Source organism: Eutrigla gurnardus, assembly GCF_963514095.1.
Source record: "Eutrigla gurnardus genome assembly, chromosome: 4".
NCBI classification, from domain to species: domain Eukaryota; kingdom Metazoa; phylum Chordata; class Actinopteri; order Perciformes; family Triglidae; genus Eutrigla; species Eutrigla gurnardus.
The window spans coordinates 12,558,824-12,585,537 of NC_139918.1; the positions used below are offsets into that span (position 1 = coordinate 12,558,824).

Here is a 26,714-nt window from a genome sequence, read left to right on the forward strand (position 1 = left end):
TTTGTTCTGGAATCTATCATACAGTGCAACACAGCGCTTCCATATAACATCTAACAGCACCCACACACTTGGCAATGCAACTTATTGCACAACCACCGTGGCCAACATCTTACATTAGAATCTTAGTGTTAGAATCTTAATGGATGGAGGTAGGATTGAATGTTTATAATGGTCCTGCTCTGGGTGGACCCTGGAAATATCCCAACAACATCAAGACTGAAAGAGAAGAGTTTAAAGGACTACAAATGACTCTGCTTTGCAAGATTGGTGCATAACAATAAACATATAATCAAAAAATGTAATATAAAAACATAATAAAGACAATATATAATAATGTTTAAATATGTAAGATATTAAAGTGTATAATGATCCTGGGTTTTGTTCAGTAATTTCCTGTTTTATTTTGAAGTTCCCTGCCTCTTGTGTCTTGTTTAACTTCCTGTCTTTGTGGGTTTCCCTAATTTATTCTGCTCATCACCTGTGTTGCTCTTCTCCCTTTGTTTCCACCAATCAGTTTCCAGCCTGCCCTCGTGCCTGCCCACCTGTGTCTTGTTGTCTGATCAGTTTCTTGTGTATTTAGTCCATGTCGTTGCCTTTTGTCTGTGTCGAGTCCACTGTCTTCATCCACCTGGGTTTCAGCCCCAAAGATGTCCAAACAGGTCAACTGATTTTTATTTGGGGGGAAAGGAGAGCACAATCAGATTGGGAATTTGTATCAGCAGATCCTGAGTTAATCAGAATGTTTATCACGAGGTAGAACTATGAATTGGTACATTAATTGAAACCATGTAAACTGAGTGTGGTGGATTGAGACACCTCCAAATTTAACTCTGAAACAAGTAATAATAATAATAATAATAATAATAATAATAATAATAATAGCTTTAATTTATATAGCGCCTTTCACGAAAACCAAGGATGCTTTACATAAGTGGAGAAAAAAACATACAACAAACTAGCAAAGAAAACAACCTGAGACAGGTGGGAGTGTTAGGGTAGGTTGAAGGCTGTGGTGAATCGAGACGGGGAGTATGGAACAAGGAGGTCGGAGAGGTATTGAGGGGGATGGAGGGATTTGTAGGTGAGAAGGAGGATTTAGTATTTTATGTGGGAGTTGATTGGAAGCCATTGGAGATGGATGAGGATTGGGGTGATGTATTGCCAGGGTTTGGTGCAGGTGAGAACCCTGGTGGCAGAGTTTTGTACGTATTGGAGCCTGTCCAGGGTTTTGGTGGGTACCCCAAACAGGACTGAGTGTAGGGTTTGGTGCTGATGTAGAGCTGTGTGTCATCGGCATATTAGTGGAATTTGAGACCATGTTGGCCGATGAACTGATCAAGAGGGAGCATGTAGATTATGAAGAGGAGGGGTCCAAGCACTAATAAGTTATTTAATTGAAAAACTAATGGATGTACACCGGGCTGCACAGAAGAAGTCCTTTAACTACCAGACGGAAGCCATTAGAGGAATTGCACATTTTAAATGAATTAGTTTCGGCTTACAATTTCTGCCACATTGGTTCCTGCTGTCTTTTCCCATGGACTGTCTTTGTACAAATGTAACCTGGAGTGGAAGAGAGATTCGGTTTCTTGCACAGGAGCACTTCAGCAGGGTGCAACACGAGGCTTACTGAAGAAGTCCTGTTGATTAACAGCCACATTTCTAACATCCAGGCCCAGCGTCAGTATAATAGAATTTTGATACTGTAGCTCTAGATGGGTTTAATTATGACTCAGATGTAGTTCCTGGAGGAAACATGTAAGTGCATTAAGTGAAGCGAAGGAAGAGACTTGTAATGATCTTTTTGCTTGGTGAGGCTTTTCGAAGACGATGAATGAACACATTTGTTTCCTGGTTTCCCTCCATCCTTCTCCATCAACTCGAATCCTTCCGAAACTTTTTTTAATGCAAACTTAAAATGAAGTAAAGGTATTAACAATAGTTGCCTAATAAGTGGTGAGACAAGTTTCTACATGCAAATACAATTTACCTCACACACATTTTCAGCAACAGAACAGAGCTTCAGGCAAGCATACAACTATTGTGATCCTGAGGAAGATTTTACAGATCTGATGTACCCACAGGGTTTCACTGTAGTTTGTGTCATGGAATAGAAATCTACTGATGTGAGCGCCACAAAACAAATTTACAATTTGTGTCCTTGTACACGAAACCAATAGATTGCATTTCCTGACTATTTCACAAACTGCGGCGAGACTGGGTTTGAGATACGGCTCCCCTTCTTCCTCCCTCGCGTCACTCCCCCTCGCACGCCCACAGCTCATCTCACTATTCCGCCTCTTTGTTAACAGCAGACTATGGACTCAGTTTGAGAGTAATAAAAACAGTGCCGGCCAGTCATCCTCAGCCGCCTGTTAAACAGCGCTCTCAGTTTGATTGAGACAGCAAGGCAGATGCTGTTTATAGACAAGAGGCCTGAATTACCATTTAAGAAGTGCCGTTATGCAACATGCACACGCATCATACATGCAGATATGCAGCACGACCACATACAACATAAACATACAACCGCTGACTCAAGCATTCACAGCACATTTTGCATCCTTTGCACTTTTACTATGAATAATACATTTTCCAACACATAGGATCACACGAATGTATTAAAAGTGTAATTCAAAGCTCAGAAACACTAATGCTACAAACTGCAATTCAACCCTGTCTCCTATAACATTTATATACAACCAATTTGCAATAGAATAAAGCAGCCTGGATCATATTTTCTACTTAACATAATTGGAAAATGTTATTAGCGTATCTGTCATGTCGCAAATTAAATTTTCCCGAACAACGTATTTCATGTGTTTTGCTAAATTGTGTGACCTTGCCAACCCATTCTCATTGAAAAGACGGCATCAAATAACGCAGCTCTGTGCTGCTTGGTTTCTGACACTGACTTATTAAGCGTGTGAGCATTTTGTATGTGACGCACCCACCCAATGCATCATGGGTAGAGCAACAGACGTAATACAGAGAGAGACCACACAGGTTGGGATGGAGTGGAGGTGGACGGGTCGAACAAAAACTTCCTGAACTTAAGTACTTTTATTGCCTAAACCTAACTTCCTCTGAAGCCGGAAGTTTATTTTGAAAAGACATTATGCATGTAACAAATGTATGTTGACGCGCCGTTACTGACACCCGCAAGAGTGACGCTAGAGCGGAACGTAGAGCATCAAAGTCTGAAGCTTTATAAAGTGACTTAAGTTATCCAACTTAATGGAAGTTGAATGGTTGTGTTGATGCTCTGGCAGCATGTGATCAAGGTAAAGGAAAGATCTTAGTTTAATGCAGAAAAAAGTGTGAGATGCACCTCAAGTGCTTTACTTCCATTAACTCAACCTCTGAACATAATGCGGGCAGCATATGTAACTGGAGAAGTCATTTATTAACATTATTTCTAGGAGACAGTTTGCCACTTACAGAGACACTCATAATAATTCTGAGTAATTCTCCCCAAAAGCCTTTTTTCTTTATTACCGAGGTAAAGTACTGAAGTGGTAAGGTGGTAGGTGGAGTAAGAATCCAGTCAAATAATGCATGACTCTGGTTGATAGCATGATGTTTTTTGTGTGTCTAAATCTGTGTTTGAATCAAATGATGGACATGCTAAATAAAGGTGTCTGTGATTAGTGAAGAGAAAGCTAGATTATTTCTGACAGTTCGTTCAACTACTGTAATGAAATTCCTGAAAAACAAAACAAAAAGAGAAACGTGTTGCTCTGTACGTGATGCAGCATGTTTACTGAAGCTCAGCAGAGCTCCAGAATGACGACGACTGATGCTCCTTACTGAACATTTTCGGAGCACCACTTAATCAACAACACAACACATTCATGTTACTGATAAATGCTTTGGTGATCAATAGAAGCTTTACAGAAATAACAGTGTTGTCTTTTATTTGAAAGGAATGGTGCATTTGAGCCGAGATTTTAACTGATCACACTGTGTGATGTGGACGGCATGTGCACAAATTCTCCCTCCCTCCTTGTGTTTCACATAATACACAAAGATGATATTAAAAAAAACAACCTGTCTGGTAATTCTAACATTGAGTTACAATCTCAAAACATAGCCTCTTTCTCTCATTCTCTCCACTGCTACTGTTGATCAATACATTCTACCACCGCCACTGAAACAACTCCACTTATTGACCGAGCTGTCTGAAACCGCAGGCAGATGTCATGTGATGCAAATCCTATTCTGTTGTTGGTTGGTACCAAAGACAAATTCCTGACTCATGGTTGTAGGAACATTAAGTCAACCGAGTCAGCTGGGGGCAAAAAAAAAGGACTTCAAATTAATAATATTGATCCTTTCAAATAAAGTGTTAAATGCAAACATATAAAAGTGAGTCAGATCCTCTAATTAAAGCTTGTGTGTGTGTTGACAGATGGCATGTTTGGGAGGTGTCACCCTGTTCCGGTGAAGGAGGTTTACACCTACGATGTCTCCCCGTCTGTAGTGCAACGCTTCAGGACGCTGCTGGACAAGCTGTCTAACAGAGGTACACACACACACACACACACACACACACACACACACACACACACACACACACACACACACACACACACACACACACACACACACACACACACACAGCTGTAATTGGGTCTTGACAAAGTCGTTTTTGGCTTCATATTTACCGTATTTCAACAAAAAGGAGCTCACTCATTGTACAAATTTTCATATTATATATTTTTTATATATTTATATTTTGCTCATGTTATGCAACTCATATGCTTGATGCTAAATAGATAGATTGGTTGATTTATTGATTTTGTATGTGCTAACGGATAGGGAGTGGAACGTAAGTAGTTCTTTGGACAAAGTGAATTGAACTACTATTTATTTATTACATTCATGTGGATTTTTAAAAATATAAACAGGAACACCTCTGGAGAATTGCATGGCTCCACCTAGTGGGAAAACAACACTCACTTTTGTTTGCTTTTCGCTTTTCAAGCTCACTGAGGATGCCAAATGTGCTAGGTCCACCGTTGGACCGTAAGAGAGTGTGTTAGTGTATAAAAGGGCTTGTAATACCGAACCGGACAAATTGATTGCTGCTATACATCACTTTGTTTATTGTAATTTCCTCAGCAAAGTTACTTGCAGAAAGGGCTCCATAACTCAAAGAGAGAGCCCTCGACGCACTTTGTGTTTTTACATACTGTAAGGACTATGGATCAGGGTGATAGTCATCACGTTCCCACCCTTAAACCTCCCTCCTCCTGAAATGAGTCGGTGCCCCTCCTCCCTCTGCCAGCTCTCAGCCAGCTCCACTCTGTCCATATATCTCCTTGTTGTAGTGCAGCAGCTGACAGGCCACATTCACTGCAGAAACACGTGTTGTTGAGGTCAGAAATGAAATTAACTTCACTTCTCACAAAGTGAAACTCAGCTGGACCAGGAAACCTTCTCTTGTTGCATCTGTTTGGATCTACTGAAGGACCCGGTGACTATTCCCTGTGGAAACAGCTACTGCATGAAGTGTATTGAAACCTACTGGGATAAGAAGGAGATCCACAGCTGCCCTCAGTGTAGGCAGACCTTAACACCGAGGCCTGTCCTCTACACAGTCCTCTATATAGTCTTCCACATAGTCTTCTACATAGTCTTCTAGTACTCCACATAGTCCTCTAAATAGTCACTTATCCTTTGCTGACTTGTGCACTGTTAATTTCTTATTGCATACCACACATTTTACAGCAAATTAGTGGGAATGGTGCGAACATAAAGGTCTGAGATATAATAGGTTACAAATGAGGTGCAAATCCAAAATATATACAATATATATAAAATCCGTATGGCTCATGAATATAAACAGGTCAACAGTACGCATCATGAAGACATGAATCATGTGATATATTGTTTGAATTTAATTTACATTCACAACTGTATGGCAATGGTTGACAATGTCCTTTTTTGTTCTCGCGTAAGAAGCTGCTGTATCGTAGAGCACCACTAGAGGGAGGCAGACACCTACGTGATGACACATCTGTGAGCATTTCATGCACTTACATCATGCAGCTTTGCTTTGACTGACAGGACAGGAAAGACCAGCCTTTTTCTCTCCGGAGAGTTGAGCTTTTCATGGCTGCGACCGCTGAACAGAGAGTCATGTCGAAAAAGTACAACAAGTTTTCTCTTTTGCCTCTTTTCCACCTTTCTTTTCAATCCGATGCCCTCCCCCTCTACGAAAGAAGAACAACAAAACTGCTCCTCTGGTTTAATTCGCCGAATCGGCACACGGCGGGAGAGCTGGGGAAATATTGCGATTTCACAGAGAGGCGAGGAGGAGTTCGGAGGCATTTGTCAGGCGCTCTGAAGTGAAATGAATTATGCAAATGAGATGTTTGGCCCCGGCTGTCTGCAGAAGCCATTAGGGAGGACAAAACTCTAAAGACGCTGAAGCATCTGCATTTCAGGCCCCGCCAGTCCACTGAAAAGATAAAAGAAAACCCTCTCCTTATCGTCTTCTATCATAAACACACAGCATTCACTCTCATCAACCCTTTCTTTCTTTCTTTGCTAAAAAATGAGAAAATTGATCTCACTCTCTTCTCTTTTGAATGTGAGGCTAGCTGTTCCCCCGTTTCCAGTCTTATAGTCTATATCTATCTCTCTATCTATCTATATATATGCAATATATCGTGTATGGCAGAATCGCAGTATCGTGCTAGATCCAGTTTGTGATAAACGTATAAACTTTATTTTATTAAGAAGGTGAAATGCACATGAGCACACGGTGTAAATGTGCCAGATTTAGCCATACAGCCTCTAATGGCTTGCAATTTTCTGACAGCTGTTGCTGCGATCGCCCTCCTCCATCCGCCGCCCACACACATTAACCATCGCCGAGCCTCCTCCCGATCTCACAGCCAGCTGAAGGCTGTGCAGGTGTGAAGCCATTTGAAGAAGCCGAGGTCAGAGCTGCTATTAACCCACAGTGGCGGCGCTCCTCTTCAGTTCGGACGCATCGTCGAAGCCCACTCGACCTCCCTGTACCGCCTTTCTTTCAGTGCAGCCATCTGATGTGTTCTGATATGATGCAGTGTCTTTGTGGCTCCTGCGCAACAATGGTTGCTAAAAATAACACGAATGAAATGCTTTGAGCACATACATGGAAACAACAAGCACAGAGAATACAGTTCACCTTCACTATTAGGTCCTTTCACTGGCTTTTCTGGAGGCTTCAACCCCAGTGGTTTTTCTGACTTTTTACATAGAATGTACATAAGAAGTGGATAGTCACTGTGACTGTGCACCAATTGGTTTGTGGACTCAGGTTTGAAGCCTCAAGTACAGCATTTTGTTTTTTTGCAACCAGCAGTGACATGAGAGGGTGGCGCTAAATTCAACAACCAACATGTTACAGTTAACTTTCATGAACTAAAAACACGCCCAGACTCCCATTTAAAAAATTAATCATGAAGACTCGAAACTAGAGATTGAGACCATAAACTCATGTTTACAATGTTTACTGAGATAATGAATCAGTGAGAAGAAGGGTCATTTTCTCATAGACTTCCATGCAATCAGACCTTTTTGTAACCAGAATAGTCGCCCCCTGATGGCCAGCAGAGATAATGCATGTTTAAGGCACTTCAGTTTTGGCTTCACTTTTCAGAACCAGAGGCTGAAACAGAATCAATATTGATATATGGAGTACAGCTGGACTTGTTCCACAAAGATTGCTGTGTGATCTTCTAGTAGCAGCTAATGTAGCATCGAGCTGCAAGCGAGATGATGGGAGCTACGGAGGTCTGGTTAGCTCACGTCTTTAAATCCACATCCTCAGAGGATTTTCTTTCACTTTCACCACAAAAGTAGCCCTTTAAGGTTAAATAAGTGGACCTTTATCTACTAAAGTGAAGAATGAGCTTTTAAGCCCAATTCATGTGCCTTTGGAAATCCATCCTGTGTCTTTGGCAATAAACAAACAAACACGCCAACAATCAGGAATTAAGAACAACACAAAATGCAAACTCATGTGCAGACACAACCATCGTATCATAATATTCTGTTTACTGGAGTGTGAGGGAGCCAGCTGGCAGACATAAGAAGCCAAAAAGAGGATTTTATTAACAAAGCTAACAATATATAACAGAGTAAAATAAAAGAGGGCAACTGAACAGAACTTAACTCTATAATCATTTACAGTGATTTCAAGAAAACAAGGAAGTATGAGTATATTATGGCTGAATAAAGACACTACAACGCTGCCTCCTAAACTACCAATAAAATCTATCAGTATAAACATTTTAGCAAACCAAAATGATTTCCAGACAGAGGTCGGCGACCTCCACCTTCCAATCAGGTTAGTTGTTAGTGCTCCAACACAAAAAGACCACAAGCTCCTGTCACCATTACCTTTGGAATGATCGTCCTGATGAGGAGTTTCAAAGAATCAAACAAGTTGACGAGCAAGTTTCAGGGTTTGTTGGAGAAAACCTTTGACCTGCTGAACGCGTCGGTCTGCTTCCTCACGTCGCCGGGTGACGCTGCCGTGATCTTTAGTGGTCTTTAGAAATCCAGCGCTAAGCTGAATGAATGCTTGTGATTACTGTGACTCTTGATGAATATGGCCGTTGGTGGCTGTCGGCCACACATTCATAACGTAGTCACAATGTGGAGAAGGTAACCGCGAACGCGAAGGAAGCTGGAGCTTTTTCCAAAGCAGGTTTTTTGGATTCTTTGTCGAGGCATAAACGCTCAGACCTGCTTGCGTTTTTGTCCATCTACCGGGGGACTTTGTTGTTGGGCCCCCTTGATAAAAGTGCCAGCTACGGCCCTCAATACATCCCGAGTCTTCATCCATTTTGCACCGGAGTCTCCTTTAGTCGGCTATTCAGGCGAGGAAGCGTCTCTCTCAAAGCGCCCTTTGCCTTCTCCCTCCACTGGCCGACGTCGAGTCCCTCTGAATATCCTGGCAGGGGCTCCGACGTTTATTAACCTGTCGTGTCAGATGCCGTCTGTTCACCCGCCGCTAACGCCCGTTTTCTCAGCCGCCGCGGCTGCCGTTAAAGGCTCAGTTTTATGGCTCTTTGATGGCGAAAGCTGGCTCGGCACACTGTGCAGCTGTTAAAGAGAGGCTTGTGCCTGATTTCCGTGGCAGTTGGCGTCGTAATTCATTTTGCAGGGGTTCTAAAGGAGGTGTCCGGGCGCTGAAACCCGCTGTAACGAGTGGAGCTGATTTAATTAGTGCCGACGTGCAGACGCAGTTGTCGCAAAGTGTGTTTATCGTTGATTGACCATCAGTTTAATGACGTGTTGTTCAGGAGGACTCTGTGAAATACACACTGGTGTTGTGCAGTGGGGGTTAGAGTTAGATGGGAAACCATTTCTTCACTTATATTGTTATTTTCAGGACATTTTATGTCACTTATGTGGTGAGAGAGATGACAGGAAGTGAAGGGGAGAAATGGGCAACAGTCCTCCAAACTTTCTCATATCTGGTCTTCAGTCCCACACAACTGCAATTACCAAAACCCAATTATTGTTATTGTTTTATCTCTATTTTAATTATTATTTTATTACCATTATTATCTCATAAATTAAAAGCTGCACATAGTAGCATATAACACTTAATATGCATGACGGGACACCTACTACTATAACAATAATGCATAAGTTTGGAGCTTTTAGCAAAGTTTTCTTAGTTTTGAAGCTGACGGTGCAACCGCGGCTCTTCCCATCACTACCGGTGACACCTGTCCTTGCCTTGTGAAAACCCGAGGTACACCGAGGCTCTCCGTCTTCCTCTTTCAGCGTGCATCCTTCGTGCTGGACCCACATCTGGAGCTGCAGTCTGTGTTACTCAGATCTTCCAGGAACGTCGTCGCTCATCTGCCAAAAAGCCTCTCGGTTCATGTTGTGCTTTGCGCGGCGCAGCCATATTTCCGGTAACATTTCGTTCCGCCACCCCATCTGGTGCTGGCGCCTGCTCCTCTGTTCGGATGCCAAAAAATCTGTGTTTGGATGCATGTTAAGCATAAGAAACAGACGTGAATGCCCAAGCTGCTCATCAAACGTGTCCTTTTGTACACTTAGCTGAAATGCAGCGGGGGTTTTTGTCACTGATGCTTTTATTTGCCAGTAAATGCACAGGAGTGTCTGGCTGACATTGGTGCTGAGACAGTTTGACAAGTAGGTAATAAAAACGTTACCCAGAAGAAAAGGGACACAGATGCCCAACCTGCTTGTCGCTTGTTTGGCACTTGTTTAATAGAGAGTAGCTTTTTTGCCGGTGATGCAGAAGGACACTGGATGCCCAAATCCGACCATTGCTCGGAACATTGAATATGAATTATCAGGTGTCTCAAGGCGGACAATTCATCAAGTATTTAACTGTATGAGTCGTTGTTGATTTAAAGCCAGAGAGTGGCAGGAAGAGAAGAGAGAATTGTTTTTTGCTTCGTCACGGACACGACCAGCCTCTCAGCAGAGTCCCGACGCCTCGTCTCCTCTGCTAATTAGTGACCTAATGAGTTTGGGGAAATGGCAGCGTGCTCAGCAATATCCCGTCCTTCTTTCTCCATCATATTTACTGCATTTCAGCTTGACTTCTTCTAACTTTCTGCAGTTATTTACTCACAGTGTCATGAAGGATTGGTTCTTTTCCGTCTGAGACTCGCGGGTGTAGACCCGCCTCCCAAGGGGGAAGAGTCCTCCACGTTCCCACTTGGTTCTGAAGGAGGGGTAGCTTAACCGATGGCACACTAGCTATTACTGTCTTTCACAGGATTTTACGTGGCCTGTGATCTACAATAGTTTGATGGACCCGAATTCCATGAATACTACTCTGCATCTGATTGGCTAGCACGTTTCTTCAGAATGGGAACTGTGCATATAACTTGTATCCACAGGGGGTTAAAATATTACAACTATTTGTTCATTGCTGATGAAGATATGTTTATGTAATCTTGCTATGCATGTTGTCTATGGATTGTCTATGGATGGATTAAAATGACAGATCTGTTGGAGATTGAAATGACATGATTTCGTAACTGATATTGATGTAAACGTAGCGACATGTGTGTTTCGGTCTGTAGGTCTGACCTGGAACGATGACGCCACCCAGCAGGTTCTGTCCAAAGAGCTGTCCAAACTGAGGAGGGTTCCCTTCAGGTCACAGCAGAGTGGAGACGTCTACAACACCGACAGCAGGTCAGATGGAGCTCTGTGCTTTTAAAGGTCTCACCCAGCTAAACCTGACTAAGTGGTTTTGTTGCCAGAACCAAGAGAGGGAAAAAAACATTGCAGGCACAACGATACTTCCGATATGAAAAATATGGACATGAAACCAATAGATGGCATTTTATGACTATTTTGCGACCTGCCATGAGACTGTATATCCTCAGTACATCCACAATATACGTATGTAAATACAGGTCAAATACTGTCTCTGAATGTCATCAAGTCATGTTTGCATTCAATAGCCAGAAGCCAAGTTTTGAAATGTCGTACCAAAGAAATGCATACTCACTCGATTTAAATTTTGTGAATATTTCACGAATTGCACGTCTGTGTTGACTTCCTCCGTCTCTCCCGCAGGCCCGCAGCTAAAGCGTTGGACCCGGTGGACCAGAGGGTGAAGCCGGTGGAGCTGCAGCTCAGCAGGAACCTGCAGACGTACCTCCAACGTCTCGGCCTCCTTCCCAAGACGTCGTCTGCCTCCAGTCTGGCCACTCTGGGCAAGGTGAGGGACTCCTGGATGGGACTCTCTACACCTCCAGTTGATGATAGATTCAGGGCTTTTTTTCTGAGCTTTCAAATTGCTATCATAGTAAATTGATAGCGTTTCACATATATAAATGTTATAGTTTTTGCAACTTCTTAAAGTTGTTTTAAAATGAAAAACAAATAACCAATTTTTTCCCCATATCTTTCTCTAAAATAAAATAAATCCCAAGGTGAATTTAAAGCAACCATATTGATCAATGAAAAGAGCTGCTATTGAGTAGTTGGGGAATGAAATATTGGATTTGATATGAAATAAAAAGACATGTTCATGTTAAATAGGTGCACATTATGACCGGGGATGTGATCTAAAAGTCTTAAGAAGGCATATTTTAATTCAGCTCAACTTTAAACTGCTGATTTGCATTTTGTCAACTGAGAGGAGATTCTACTCTTAACATCTCTGGTTGCATTGAATTGTTGTGGGCAACGTTGCTCGTCAGTGAGCAAAACTTTCCACTGAGTTTAGCATCAATGTAATGAGTTTTTTTCAATTAATTTCCCCCAATTTTTTTAAAATCCTATAATGATTATTTCTAGAGAAACTTTCCAATACGGTGCTATCATGATACTAGATTACATACCCAATGAAGTATTATATATCCATATTGCACTATGCTGCCATACTTCCCTCCTAGTAACTAGTACAACGCCACCATGTTTTTTTTACTGTTTCCAGCTGTGCATTTGAATCTAGGAAAAAATGAGCGGAGCAAGATCTCAGACAGTCTAAACTCTCGTTGCTCCCGGTTTCACTTCTGAAAGAGGGAAGAGCAGGTGGGACATTTGTTTTCAACCCAACATCTGCATGTCACTCACGGCCACCTGCCTCTGTCAGAGGAAGCGACAAAGACGGGACACACTCCCACAAACACCCAGCCACGTGAAACACACACACAGACACCTCCACAGCAGGGAGTCCGGTGTCATCCTTTCCTTGTCACTCCTGCTCCCGCTTCTCCGTCCTAACTGATGGTTTCTCCCAGCATGGCCGTTAAGAGCCAAATAATACCAGCCCAGAGTTCAGGAGTTCACCACTCCAATTAATAACTCTCCACGTGACCGGTTTTTCCTTTCCACCCCGTCCACCTCTCAGGGCGAGGCGAGTTGAAAGGCTGAATGGCGGAGGCCTCTCTCCTGCCGACACTGACAGAGGGCGGCGGCGTGCAGCCTGCGGGCGTCGCTCGGGGCTTGTGGCCTCTCCTCCCCGTCCGGGTTCACGTGTTTTGGTGGAAGGGAAATGGAGCCGGAGGACTCGAAGCCACGAGCGGAATAAACCGCAACGACTGTGTGATGTACAGCAGTTTAATAAAGACGCCGACAGTGACAAATACCAAGAGGGGCCTCGCACATTCAAATCTAAATAAGCACTTTGCTTTATGTTGGTATTGTTATGATAATTTTACCGTTAGTCAGGCTTGTGCCATTTCTGTGCTCCCAGGTGGGCGTTAATGGAGCCGGCAGGGACAATTAGCTTTTGTTGGAGCTGATGGATCTGTTAACATGATGATTGCACAAATGGATTAATAACTTGTTTTTCTTCAAATAGGCTTCATCTCGGCAATCATTTTGTTCACATGTTGGATGAAAGTCGTCAATATTAAAGCAAAATGTGCCTCCTGCGTTGAAGTGTTCTCACTGAATTGAGTGGAAGCACGTATTTAGTTTGTTCCCGCTACATTAACACTCAGGAAAAAAATACAAATAAATATATGTATACTTTCTTTCATGTGAAGCACTTTGACAGCTTTTATGTGTGAATTGATCTTTTAAATAATTTGTAATCATAAATAGTGCTCTATAAATTAAACTTGCTAATTAAAAGTACAGTCAACAGTATTAATTTTTTTTATTATTACATTAATTTACTTTATTTATTTTTAGATATTGTATTTTTTTTATTAGATCTAGACAATTTCTTTATTTTAACCAATAATGAAGGCAAAGCAAGTTTAACTCGAAGTGCTTTACATAAAACATCAAAGGCTGATAGACAAAGTGCCAATGAAACACATTTTTAAAGGACAATTAAAAAACATTTTAAGAGCCAAGACAATAAAAAATAATATCAAGCTAAAATTTAATAAGAAGTGCAGTGTAAGAAATTATCGATAATAAAATGCAGCAGCCCACAAAAAAGTCCTCAGCTTTGATTTAAAAGAAGTCAGCGTTGCAGCTGACCTGCAGTTTTATGTTTCCATATACACAGAACATAAAAACTGAATGATCTCCATGCATAGTTTTAAATCTGGCCACAGAAACTCAAACCAGACGACCTGAGAGGTCTGGATGGCTCAGAATGTAGCAGAAATTCGCAGATGTATTTTGGCCTGAAACCATTCAGAGCTATTTTCAAATGAATTGTTTGGCTGACAGGGAGTCAGTTTAAAGACCTCAGAACTGGACTGATCCACTTTCTTGGTCTAAGTGAGGACTGTAGCTGTCTAATCCCTTCTGTAGGGCTGTGAAGACACGTTGCCAAACAGAGGACTGACTGCTTTAGACTTGCAAAGACAACTTTTCATTTTTACCTCAGCAACATATTTTTGCATAATTTCTCTGCTCATTATTTCAGGACGATGTGTCAGGATTCGATGGACCAGATTTTGCATGAAGCAGTTTTTTCCCCGTTTCTTTCAGAGTGACCGTTTCCAGTCGGGCATCCCTGTGGACTTCTATCGCTCCAAGGCCCAGATTTTGCCTCAGAAGTCGTCCGCCTCCAGCTTTTCTTCTCTTCCGTCTTTCTTACCTCTGCAGAAGCAGAGACCACTGGCCGACCAGTTCCTCGCCACGCAGGCCGATGGTGACCTTCTCCTGGGCGCCCTGAGGCAGTATCTCTCTGGGCATCTGGCCCTTCACGGTGGAGGGTTGAGCCCCAAGGAGCAGGAGGCCCCTCCGCCACGCCTGAGGCCCTTTTACAGCAATGGAATAGAAAGTCCTGGACTCACAACAGACAGCTCAAAATCCAGGCTTCTGAAGTCGGGAAGAACTCAAGGGGCTTCGGTCAAGGACCCTCTAACGTCTGTGGACGGTACGTGATTTAATGTGCACCGGGATGAATTTCACTTGGAGATTTGTGTAATTACACAAGACGTGCCATTCACTTGTCTTCCATCGTTCAGCAGCTCGGCCATCAACACTTGTGATTCAAACTGTGGTCATTTGTTCAGCTGTAGTTTGTGGTCTTGTCCTATTGTTTTGATCACTATGATGTCATATACTTTAATGTTAATTCAGGAGAAGAAAAAATACAATTGGACAACATGAAAAGGAAGTTAAGTTCTTTTAAAATGTTGGCGCACAGCTGACTGAGAATTGAATCCCTGCTGTGGAGCAGCGGGCCATTCTCGTTGCATCGCTGTCATTACGACTTTCTGAGTGATCTATTTATTATTATTGTGTCATGAATGGATAATATGCGCAGCACAAACAGGCTTAAGCAACACCATAATTTAGAAAAAGAGCACAGAAACCATAATAGCGTCATTAAGTACAATGTAAATAAGACAAATAAACCATCCTGTATGAGCTGTTCTAGAGGTTTAAATTATATCACGTGATTACTCAGCAGACGGTGAAATCTATGAGGTCAGTTCAGTCTCATTAATAATGAATGCACAAAGAAGGATTCACAAATGTATTTTGTTATTTATATATAAATGACTCTCTTCTCACAAATATATTTCGTTTGAAATAAATGTCATATAAATCCATAAATATATGAATTAAAAAAATATTTGCAATTTTCATCAAAAATGCATTTGTATGTTGTTACATTTATATACAAACTGTTAAACTTAAATTTACAAGACACTTTTCATTTGTGAACTTGTTTGCATTTGTTCGTGAACTGGTCTGTATTTGTTTGTGGATTTTTGAGACTATCCTGACGTGGCTGGATTCACAAATGCATTTTTTTCAACAAGGAATTCTCTGTAGCCAATCAGATGCCTCCCTCGTTTTCAGCCAATCACATGACTGCATTCCCACGAGGGGCACCTCACCATGGCCAGAGCACAGCTTTTTCTCTGCACATTTTGCGTTGCTTTTCGGTAAAAGAAATAAGAACAAAAAGTATTTTAAAAAAGTGATTTATACTCTCTCTAGCCAACGTTAGCTTGTTTGTAGCTAGCTAAATCCATTAGCTAGCTAAAGTTAGCTAGCTCTCATAGTTAGCACTTTGAAACCAAAGTAGTAAGCAATTTACCTATTAGTTATTATGGTTTGCTTGTAACTTATTTTTGCATCCATATACAACAGGTAAGCTTTAGCAAGCAAATGACCGATATGGTTATGTTTTCTGATGTTAGTAGGATCATATTATGCTAGCTAAGTTAGCTTATGATCCGTTGTCTAAAAGCATTATGGCTAACTAGTTAGCTAACGTAAATGCGCAAAATGCGCAGAGAAAAAGCTGTGCTCTGGCCATGGTGAGGTGAGGGAATGCAGTCATGTGATTGGCTGAAAACGAGGGAGGCATCTTATTGGCTACAGAGAGTTCCTTGTTGAAAAAAACGCATTTGTGAATCCAGCCACGTCAGGAGAGTCTCAAAAATCCACGAACAAATACAGACCAGTTCACGAACAAATGCAAACAAGTTCACAAATGAAAAGTGTCTTGTAAATTCAAGTTTAACAGTTTGTATATAAATGTAACAACATACAAATAGATTTTTGATGAAAATTGCAAATATTACATTTATTTAAAACAAAATGTATTTGTGAGAAGAGAGTCATTTATACATAAATCACAAAATACATTTGTGAATCGTTCTCTGTGCATTCATTATTAATGAGACTGAACTGACCCCATAGAAATCAGTCTTTTGGTCAATTTCCGATATTCAACTTTTTTTTTTTTAGCATTTTTATCTCTAGTATTTTTATTTTTTTTGCCACTTGGGGGCAGCAGAAACCAGTTGTAAATACAACATCAAAAGTTGCCATGTTGAACACAACAGTGGCTTATTTACCCATAAAGGAGTTGGACACAGACACTAGGAATCTTTGTGTTGCGCCGAATATACTCTGTCTTTTTGCTCAGTGCTTGGTCTCCACCAACACCAACAAAGGAATCTCTGACTCTCCAGCTAAATGCTGCACTATGTCCACCAGCTGGTCTGTCTGCTGCACAGTGTTTTGTTGCTGTGTTTCTCTGAAAACGACTGCACGAGAGCCGAGAGAGTGACCCCGAACAGTAAAGTTGTGGGCCGGACAGATAATCAATGAGCTGAAACTCGCAGTAAAGCTCCGTGAAGCCGAGAGGAGCTGCAGGTTCAGCTGATAACTCTTTGTAGGTTCCTCACTACGAGCGACTCCTTCCATATTTCTTTCACCTTGTCATATGATATAAAATATTAAGCGTAGCCGCTTTAACACTCCTCCATGTTTGGATTGGACAGCAGCAAAATGGAATTGTTTTATTGGGTAGTTATACTAGTTAATTTGAAGCATTTGAACAACCAACCAATATGTCGTTTTGTTTTCCTGGTTGGGTGAGGCTCCTTTACTCTGTCTCTCTTCCAGAGAGGTTCATCGAGGACGTTTTGAAGAGCGTCGGCAGGCACCATGTGGACGTGGACGGCCTGACACGGGAGGACGTGGGCCAGCTGTCCAGCCTCATAGCTGATGCCCTGCAGGTGGTGGACAAGGACCAGAACCTTAACAGAGGTCTGACACGTGTCAGACCTGCACCCAGAGACCTGGAGGGAGAGTTGCAGGAAGAAGAAGAGGGGGAGGCAGCCCGGGATGAAGAGGAGAAGTTGCTGGAGAATACTCCAACACTGAAACCACAGGAGAGCCCTTCTATAGCGCTGCCGGCACTGCAAGGTGATTTTCTAGATGTTCGTTTAGTGTTTTCACACAATTGCAGTATCGAGCAAAAGCTGGAAAGCAAGTCAGTAGGCCATGCACATCGTGTAGGTGGGATTAAACAAAACAAAGGAGCTCTCAAACATCTTCCCGCCAGAGTGCAACATTAAAATCAATGTGAGAATAAATAGGCATCCTGTTAAGCTCGGTGTAAACACAGCCGGTTTTAATGCTTCAGTGTCCGCTGAGACCGCTCCAGCTAAAAATGTTTACACTGCAGTTAAAAGTGCTCAACAAATACTGTGAACATGGCTGAAAATAATGAACCATATGGCAAAAGTATGACTTTGCTTGTTTAGTAAACCAGCAGATGTATTATTTAATTTATGAATCTAGAGTTGGTAACTTTATTAAGAAGCCGTGTTGACAACAGTCGCACCATGTGTTACTGTCAATTGTGTGACAGGTCAAATATTATTTTCTTAGAAAGGTGAAAAAAAACTTTTATTAAAGTTTTCTATTTAAGCACTGCTGCTTTTTCGGAGTTTAGTAAAGAAAACTAATTGTATGAAAATCAGTCAAATATTGAAGTGGAATTAATTTGCAAAAAAAAGTCCTTGAAATTAGGAATGTTGGCTTTAAGCTCTTTGTGCACATTTTAATTTCTGTACAGATCGATTAGGATCACATTTTGTTTGATCCTCTCATTGATGAAGACATAACAAATGTATTCATGCTTTTACTCTTTCTTCCAACAGAGCGCCACACAGATACAGAGGAGCAGAATGAGAAGGACACGGTAAGCATTCATTTGTGGTAAGAAAAAAACCTTTTAAACGTCAGAGGGAATGCTTACATGATAAGCCATTGTGCAAGATTCTGCATGGAGAAGAAAATTAAGCCAGTTTTCAAAAGAGCTTCAGTCCTGAGAATTTAGCAGGAACTCAGTATTCTAGCAAGAGGCTGACTTCACAAAACACAGAGAACAGAAAGTAAATTAAGTTTGGGGACTTTGTTCTGCATGTCAGAGTGTATTCGGTCATTATTCGTCAGTTATGGTTTTTATGTTTGCGAAACCCTAGTAATTCCAAAGCAACCCAGAGGCAAGACTTTCTTTGCAATTAAAAAATACAATACAAAAAGACACATTTAGAATGTAAAAGGGTTAAAAAATCCAGACTGCAATAAAAAAGATAGCAGGATAAAACAAGAGAATAGAATTATAGTACAGTGCAATATATGGGTTCAGTCATGTGGGTGTTGTAGTCCTGCTCTTTGTGAAAAGTGCCCTGAGATAACTTTTGTTATATGACACTATAAATCAAATTTTATTTAATTGAATTGATGTTGGGTTAGAGACTCAAAATTACCTCAAAGAGACAGAATCACAGCCTGATGCTTGACAACAACAAAGAGACACAAAACAACTACAAAGACACAAAATGACTACAACGACACACAGAACCACAGTGTGATGCATGACAACTACAAAGAGACATTCAGTGGTTGGACTGACCAGGGATTAGATATGCGCTTCAGGAACTCGATGCACCTTGTATTCAACTGCATGCATAGAACCCACCAGAGCGTTTTCTCTGGTCTCTAGACCTATAAACTGGTCCTCCCTGAGCCTGTCAACTCCCAGGGAGGAAAACAAGCGACTCCTGCATGGTCTCTGCAGCCCCCCCACTGGTACAACAGCGCTCCTACAGGCTGTTCAGATTCAGCTCCCGTCGTTACGTAACGGAAGGAGTAATTTGCATCGGCTGACCTCCTCTAGGTAGGAGATATCCGAAGGGGGTCGGTTATCACCGAGGTGAAGTTTGGTGTGTCCTGAGATAGCAGTGTTTCACAATGTCGTTGCTCACAGCTAGACACGCAGATTGCTCTGTTGTTGGTTGTACAAATCAACATAAGTGCTTGTATTCTGTTCCAGCTACAGAAGAACAGAAGAAACAGTGGTTGTGTTTCATTTGTAATGACATTGTGCCGGCTACGGTCCGTGCTAGCTTGTATGTGTGTGCTAACCACTTCACATCGGACTGCTTCAGTAACGAGATTCAGTACAAAGCTGGCTTTGCCTCGACACTGACCCTAGTAAAAGGATCTGTCCCAACCATACGGGACCAGCAACTTCACCCGAGCCACAGAGGCGAGCTATAGCGATACATCCACGTAAACAAGGCGCATGCTACCGCTAGCGTAAGCGGCATCGTCTCCGTGGCTCTCCAAGTAGGCGATGGCAGACGGAGCTCATTAGCATTTAAAGGTGCAGACACAGAAACAGCCTGTTCTCAGCAGAGCTCATTTGAGCAGCTTTTAGACAGCTGAAATTCAGGACCACGGATGGGTTTGGGGCAATGCATATCAAATACAGTGTTGTTGGACCTCTGACAGCTGTGTGGAATTGATGAACGTCAGTATAATAGGGGACCTTTAATGAGGCCGAGCATGGTGGCTACTTTCGGTGTGATGTCATCACGAGGACAGAGGACGCTGTTGTTGTAGTGTTGTCCCGCCCTAACAGGTGCAACAACAAGTTCTCAATCCAGAGTTAGATGACACTCATGCAGCGCTGAGAGAACGTTCTTAGAGCTCAGATCATATTCAGAAAATGTTGGAATGTAAAAGTTGCAACGCGATATCACACAAGTCATCTCAGTCATTTCTTTGGCTTTTTTCTTTCCAGTCCAACAGCGGAAACCTCTTCACGAAACTTCTCGCCTACCTGGACGAAACGTCCCTCAGCGCCTCTCCTGCGGCAAAAATTCGTGACGACGTCGCAATGGAGATGCCCAGAGGCCAACAAGTGGGACTGGAAAACGTTCAAAGTCGGACCAGCGAGGCTGGGGTGACGGTGCAGAAGAAAGACGCCAGCCAGTCTGTGGAGGAGGTGTCGGAGGTGCAGGGCTGGATCAAGGAGGTGGCGCCGCCTCCCGCTGCGCTGGTGTACGACAAGCCACACAAGAAGACGATGCACGTTCCCGAACTTCAGCTGGACGTTGGCGGGAGGAAGGCAGACGATGACTTATTCGGCTACGTCATCACCGACACAGAGTGAGTAGGAAGCTACTCACAGTATTGGTCATGATATTGATTAGAGACCAACAGAGGGTTGATCTTTAGAGTCTGATGGCAGTGTTGATAAGAGTTTAAGAATCTGTGTCAATGACTTGTCATGTCAATGCTAAAAACTGTTTTTAAAGTTTCTTTTTAATTTGCTTTAGTTTGACAAATAACAAGCTGGATTGTGTTTGTAAAAGACGATAATATCCCGACGTCAAATATTAAAATTAAGCAAACATTTTAAATGTATATATATATATATATATATATATATATATATATATATATATAATATCAGCCTGGCTTTTTAAAAATGATTTCAATTCTTCAGTAAAACTCTAAGCACATGCATTCCTTTATTATTATTTATTATACATTCTACAGCAGCCGTACATTTATAAAAAAAACATTGTTTTAGGTAAGTAAGCTAAAGTCTATTTATACAGCACCTTTTTAACACAGGTTACCGCAAGATTTGTAGTTAAATCATCATAGAAACATAATTTCCAAAAACTCAGTGAATACAATAAAAATTCCCCAAAAAAGTATCCAAAGTAAACGTTCTTTAGCTATTAGGTGCATCACATCATAAATGGCACCACATCTGAAGTTAAGATTTCTTTACAGATGCTAATTTAATTCCCAAACTAAATATAACAGCATCTTGATTAATATGTTACTCTAAAGGTTGGATGGCATATACATGCAACTTTTTTTTCAAAGAATGTTCTGCTTTTGATTTGTTTTTCTAGATAGTCTCATATCTGTTTGGAAATCTATATCCAAAATAAGAAACTGGCCAGCAGCAGTCACGTGCACTCTAAAATAATAATAATAATTAAAAAAACATATTGATACCAAACACAGAATAACAAAAGTGTCATTTTTTTCACCAGATGACATTAATAACATGAAGTGATTTGATTTTAAAAGTGCATAAGACAGCATTAGTAGCCTTTCATAACACCAGGAGGAACCAAGCAGTTCATAAAAACACTCAATATAATATATTGAGTGAAATATTATTTCACCTGTATGAGTCATTTTGACCCTTCATGGTAATTAATGCACTTGTGAAAGATGGGGCACATTTTTTTAGTGTCTAACTTATTTGACATCAAACATGGCAGGGCTTCATAGAGAGCATCATAGTGAGGAATAAGGACGACTTCGGATCAAACATCAGACATGTAGGGGATTTCAGGACTGGTTAAGCTACACGGTCCTCCGTGTGTGGGCAGCACACCGAACATGTTTCACACACTATGACATCACACCGAGGGACAGCTTTCTTGTGAAAAACGTCCGTCAGCAGAAGATACGGTACTACTGCTACGACTGCTCGGAGATAACCTCTGACAGGAAAAACACTCCATTTCACCACTCCAGGAAACGGAGGCTGCATCGCCCCGGCGATGAACGGTGAACAGCTCCTCGGCCACTTTTGCACCACAGATGTCTTCAGTCCTCAGTGTGCTCGGCACAGTCCTCTCTTACCCTTTACAGGGACTCTTCAAAGCGTCTCTTGACATTTCCGCGAGGTCACTGAACTTTAAAAGAACATCAAAAGTTGTCCTTGACTGTTCGCATTGCGTCAAATCTCTGCTTGAGCTGCCACTTTAAGACTTTGCAAAGCCTCTCTGGGATGCAAAGCTGCTTCTGGACAGGAATATTCACATTTCCAGCAATATTTCAGTCTTGTTAGGGCATTTACACAACCTGAGAGCCTTTAATGAAAGACATGTGAGTGCTTGTAAAGCTGATGGGGAAGCTTGTTGACCTGGGTGACCTGGTAGAAATGTCACACCAAAGCAGATGCTCCTCATGCTGCATGACGTTTTCTCCTGCTATCCCGGATGTCTCCCTGGGATTTAACAGTTAGTTCTCTTTAATAGTTAAATATAAAAATGTGAACGTGTCTATAGATGAAATAATCCCCAAAAAACAACAGTGTCTCTTGATGCCTTTGCATTTCCTGACGGAACATGAACATGAATAGTAAACAAACAAACACGAAATATCAAAACAAATAAAAAGTAAAAAAAAATATTCATAGCAGTTTGTATGAAAATAATATTATAAACAGAAGTTGAAATACAATACTACTACTACTACCACTACTACTACTACTACTACTAATAATAATAATAATAATAATAATAATAATAATAATAATAATAATACAAATAATAATAATAATAATAATAATAATAATAATAATAACATGAAAAACAGGTTTTTCATAAAATGTGACATTTGAATTAGCAAATTTAGTTTTGACTTCAGAGCCAGGCGAGCTGTTTCACCCCAGTTTTAGTCTTTATGCTAAGCTAAGCTAACAAGCTGCTATTCATGCTATGTATTTAGCTCACAGATATGAGACTGGTCTTTCCATCTAATTCACAGCAGAAATGTCAGTGAGTGTATTTCACAAAATATCAAACTATTTCATGCACCACATCCACCTCTTGACTAACACACGGACACTCTGCCCCACGCTGTCCCTCCCACCCACACTCACCCCCCACTCCCTGCACCATACATAGCCCACACATCCACCCATCACCACCCCCATCAGAACCACAGGACATCCATCACATTGAAACACTAATCACTCACAGACATCAACCCAGGACTGTTTTTAGACCGACTGATTGTTTTAATGTCCCCATAAAGAGACATACTGAGCGCACAATCAATGAAGACATCAAGATGGCCCTACTAAATGTGCGCTCGCTGTCTAACAAATCTTTTATTATAAATGATGTAATTTTAGACAGAAAATTAGACGGTATTCTCCTTACTGAGACATGGCTCGGCACTGACGCACGTGTTGTTCTCACAGAGACCTGTCCTCCAGATTTTAACTTTTTATTTTCAACAAGGGTGGGCAGGAAAGGAGGGGGAACTGCCTCGATCACAAGGTCAACATTATCGCCAAAGGAAGCTCCTTTTAACAACTATTTATCATTTGAATACCACGCCTTTGTTTTTAGCAGCCCTCCTATTCTTTGTGTGACTGTTTACAGACCACCCCAGCACCCTACTGCTTTTATCAGCGACTTCTCAGAATTTTTAACCATCATTCACGCTAAGTATGATAGGATTTGAATAACTGGTGATTTTATTCTACACATCGATAAGACCTCAGACCTAGCATCTAGAGAATTTTTAAACCTCCTTCACTGCTTGGATTTTAAACAGCATGTCTGCCAGCCGACCCACGACAGGGGGCGCACCCTGGACCTGGTCATAACCTATGGCCTGTCTGTGGGTGCGCCCTCTGTCGTGGATCTGGCCGTGTCAGACCATTTTTGTGTGTTTTTTAATATCACCAGTTTTAACCAGCTGGAGGACCCTGTGAGAACAGTGAGGAAACGCCATCTTACTTCTGAAGTGGCAGCAAATTTTATCCAGATTTTAAAGAACACTCCTGCACAAATTTTACCAGCACCATGTGATTTTATCATTGACAATTTTATCCACAAACTAAGGTCAACCCTTGACTCAGTGGCTCCTCTTTTAACTAAAACTATAAAAACAAGACCAATGCCACCATGGAGAAATGAAGAAATCAAAAAACTGAAAAGAACATGCAGGAGTGCTGAGAGGAGATGGAGAAAATCAAAGCTGACAGTACACTACAACATATTTCGTCAACACCTCAAAACATACAATAAAACCATCAAACTGGCAAGAATTTCACATTTCAAAAATCTAATATCCGAAAATAAAAATAACCCCACATTTTTATTCTCCACAATTGAGTCTTTAACCAACGGTGACCGGAACAGGTCACCAATAACACCAACAGACTCCGTTTGTGAGGCGTTTGCTGACCACTTCAGAAGTAAAATCGATAACATTAGATCCAGTCTTTTATCTCACCAAATCTCAACCTCCGACATTCCTGGATCAATGCTTCCACCTGAGGAGACTCTGGACTCTTTTGCCCTGGTTGACGCAAGGACACTTGGTCGAGTCTTCTCCCAAGTGAAGCCCACAACCTGCCTTTTAGACCCAATTCCCACACGCTTTTTTAAAACATTTTATGATGTTTTTGAGGAACAGCTTTTATATATGGTGAACTGCTCTCTTCAGACGGGTGTCTTCCCCACATCCTTTAAAACGGCGGTGGTGAAGCCCCTACTGAAGAAGAGTGGCATAGACCCCACCATTTTTAATAATTACCGTCCAGTATCCAACTTACCATTTTTAAGCAAAATTCTAGAAAAACTGGTTTTTACACAGATAAATAACTTTTTATATTTGAACAATACATTGGAGAAGTATCAGTCTGGTTTTAGGACAAACCACAGCACAGAGACAGCCCTTTTAAAGATTTTAAATGACATCAGGTTCAATTTAGATAATCATAAACTCACAGTCTTGGTTCTGCTAGATCTAACCGCCGCCTTTGATACAGTGGACCATCACATTTTAATAAACCGTTTGAGGAACCTGGTTGGTCTCTCTGGTGCAGTTTTAAATTGGTTCTCCTCTTACCTCACTGACCGTAGCTTCTTCGTAAGTCTGGATACCTGTTCCTCCAAAACACACAACCTTAAGTGCGGGGTTCCCCAGGGGTCAATTTTAGGCCCAACCCTTTTTAATCTCTACATGCTTCCCCTGGGTGATGTCATCAGGAGGCACGGCATCAGCTTCCACAGCTATGCTGACGATACACAACTCTACATCGCTGTGTCTCCTGATGACACAGGGCCTTTAGATGCCCTTTTTAATTCCATTTTAGATATCCAGTCATGGATGGCAGCAAACTTTCTACAACTCAACCAGGACAAAACAGAGGTTTTAGTCATAGGTCCTGAAGGCCAGAGAGAGAAACTTTTACCAAAATTAAATAATTTTAAATCATCGAAATCTCTGAGAAACCTGGGCGTGATTTTAGACTCTGAGCTCAGTTTTATTCCACACATTAAAAATGTAACAAAGGTAGGTTTTTACCACCTGAAGAATATAGCCAGAGTCCGCCCGTTTCTCTCACAGGCCAGTACAGAGGTGCTGATGCATGCTTTTATTTCCAGTCGTCTAGACTATTGTAATGCCCTGCTCTCTGGTCTTCCTAAAAAGAGCATCCATACTCTCCAACTGCTGCAAAACTCAGCCGCACGCGTGCTGACGAGGACCAGAGGGCGGGAGCACATTACACCAGTTTTAAAGTCGCTGCATTGGCTCCCTGTCCGTTTCAGGATCGATTTTAAGATTCTTTTACTTGTTTTTAAATGTCTTAATGGTCTTGGGCCCTCTTATTTATCTGACCTACTCCTATTATATCAACCCTCACGGACCCTGAGGTCCTCTGGCACCGGCCTTTTAACCTTTCCACAAGTCAGATTGAAAACACACGGGGAGGCGGCTTTTAGTTATTATGGTCCCCGACTGTGGAACAGCCTGCCGCAGAACCTCAGGGCCGCAGAGAATGTTGATGTTTTTAAAAAACGGCTCAAGACTCATCTTTTTAGTCTGGCTTTTAATTAGCCTTCTATTATTTTAAGTCTGCTATTTTATTCCCCAAGTTTTAATCTATTATTTTAAGTTTGCTTATTTTAGTAGTTATACTGATTTTATTCTATCCTATTTAGCTTTTTATCTAGTTTTTAGCTATTTATTTTATTACTGCTATCTTGTTCTATTTTACATTATTTTATCTCTTTTACCGTCGACTGACGGGAACCAGAGTCCCTCATGGTGTGGATGGCCTTTCACTCACCGATGTCTCAGTGCCGAGCCATGTCTCTACAGTTTTAGCCAATGCAGTGCGTGGGGGTGTGTGTGTGTGTGCGTGTGTGTGCGTGGTGTCCTTACCTGAGTTGTGTGCATGTTAGTGTGAGTGTGCGAGTGTGTTCCGGGTGGGGGGGTCGGGTCTTTCTTTCTGTTGTTGTTGTTTTTATTGTTGTTGTTGCGTTGTTTTTATTTTCTAAATTTGTATTTTCTGTACGGCACTTTGTGTTGCATTCCCTGTATGAAAGGTGCCTTATAAATAAATAAAATTGAATGGTAATTGAAATTTAAACCAGTCAGAAATTAGTAGGTAATGTATTGTATGATAT

General features: G+C 41.5%; 1 protein-coding gene across 1 annotated transcript in view; it reads left to right on the top strand.

Annotated features, from left to right (window-relative positions):
- LOC311012355 (receptor-type tyrosine-protein phosphatase N2-like) overlaps positions 1 to 26,714 on the top strand; it is a 228,559-nt gene that overhangs the window by 29,996 nt on the left and 171,849 nt on the right. Inside the window, exons 3-9 of the mRNA XM_084007783.1 lie at positions 4,412 to 4,525; positions 11,079 to 11,193; positions 11,581 to 11,725; positions 14,407 to 14,797; positions 17,293 to 17,595; positions 18,336 to 18,376; positions 20,267 to 20,634. Coding sequence (XP_083863909.1) covers positions 4,412 to 4,525; positions 11,079 to 11,193; positions 11,581 to 11,725; positions 14,407 to 14,797; positions 17,293 to 17,595; positions 18,336 to 18,376; positions 20,267 to 20,634 — 1,477 coding nt within the window. The remainder of the gene's footprint in view (positions 1 to 4,411; positions 4,526 to 11,078; positions 11,194 to 11,580; positions 11,726 to 14,406; positions 14,798 to 17,292; positions 17,596 to 18,335; positions 18,377 to 20,266; positions 20,635 to 26,714) is intronic.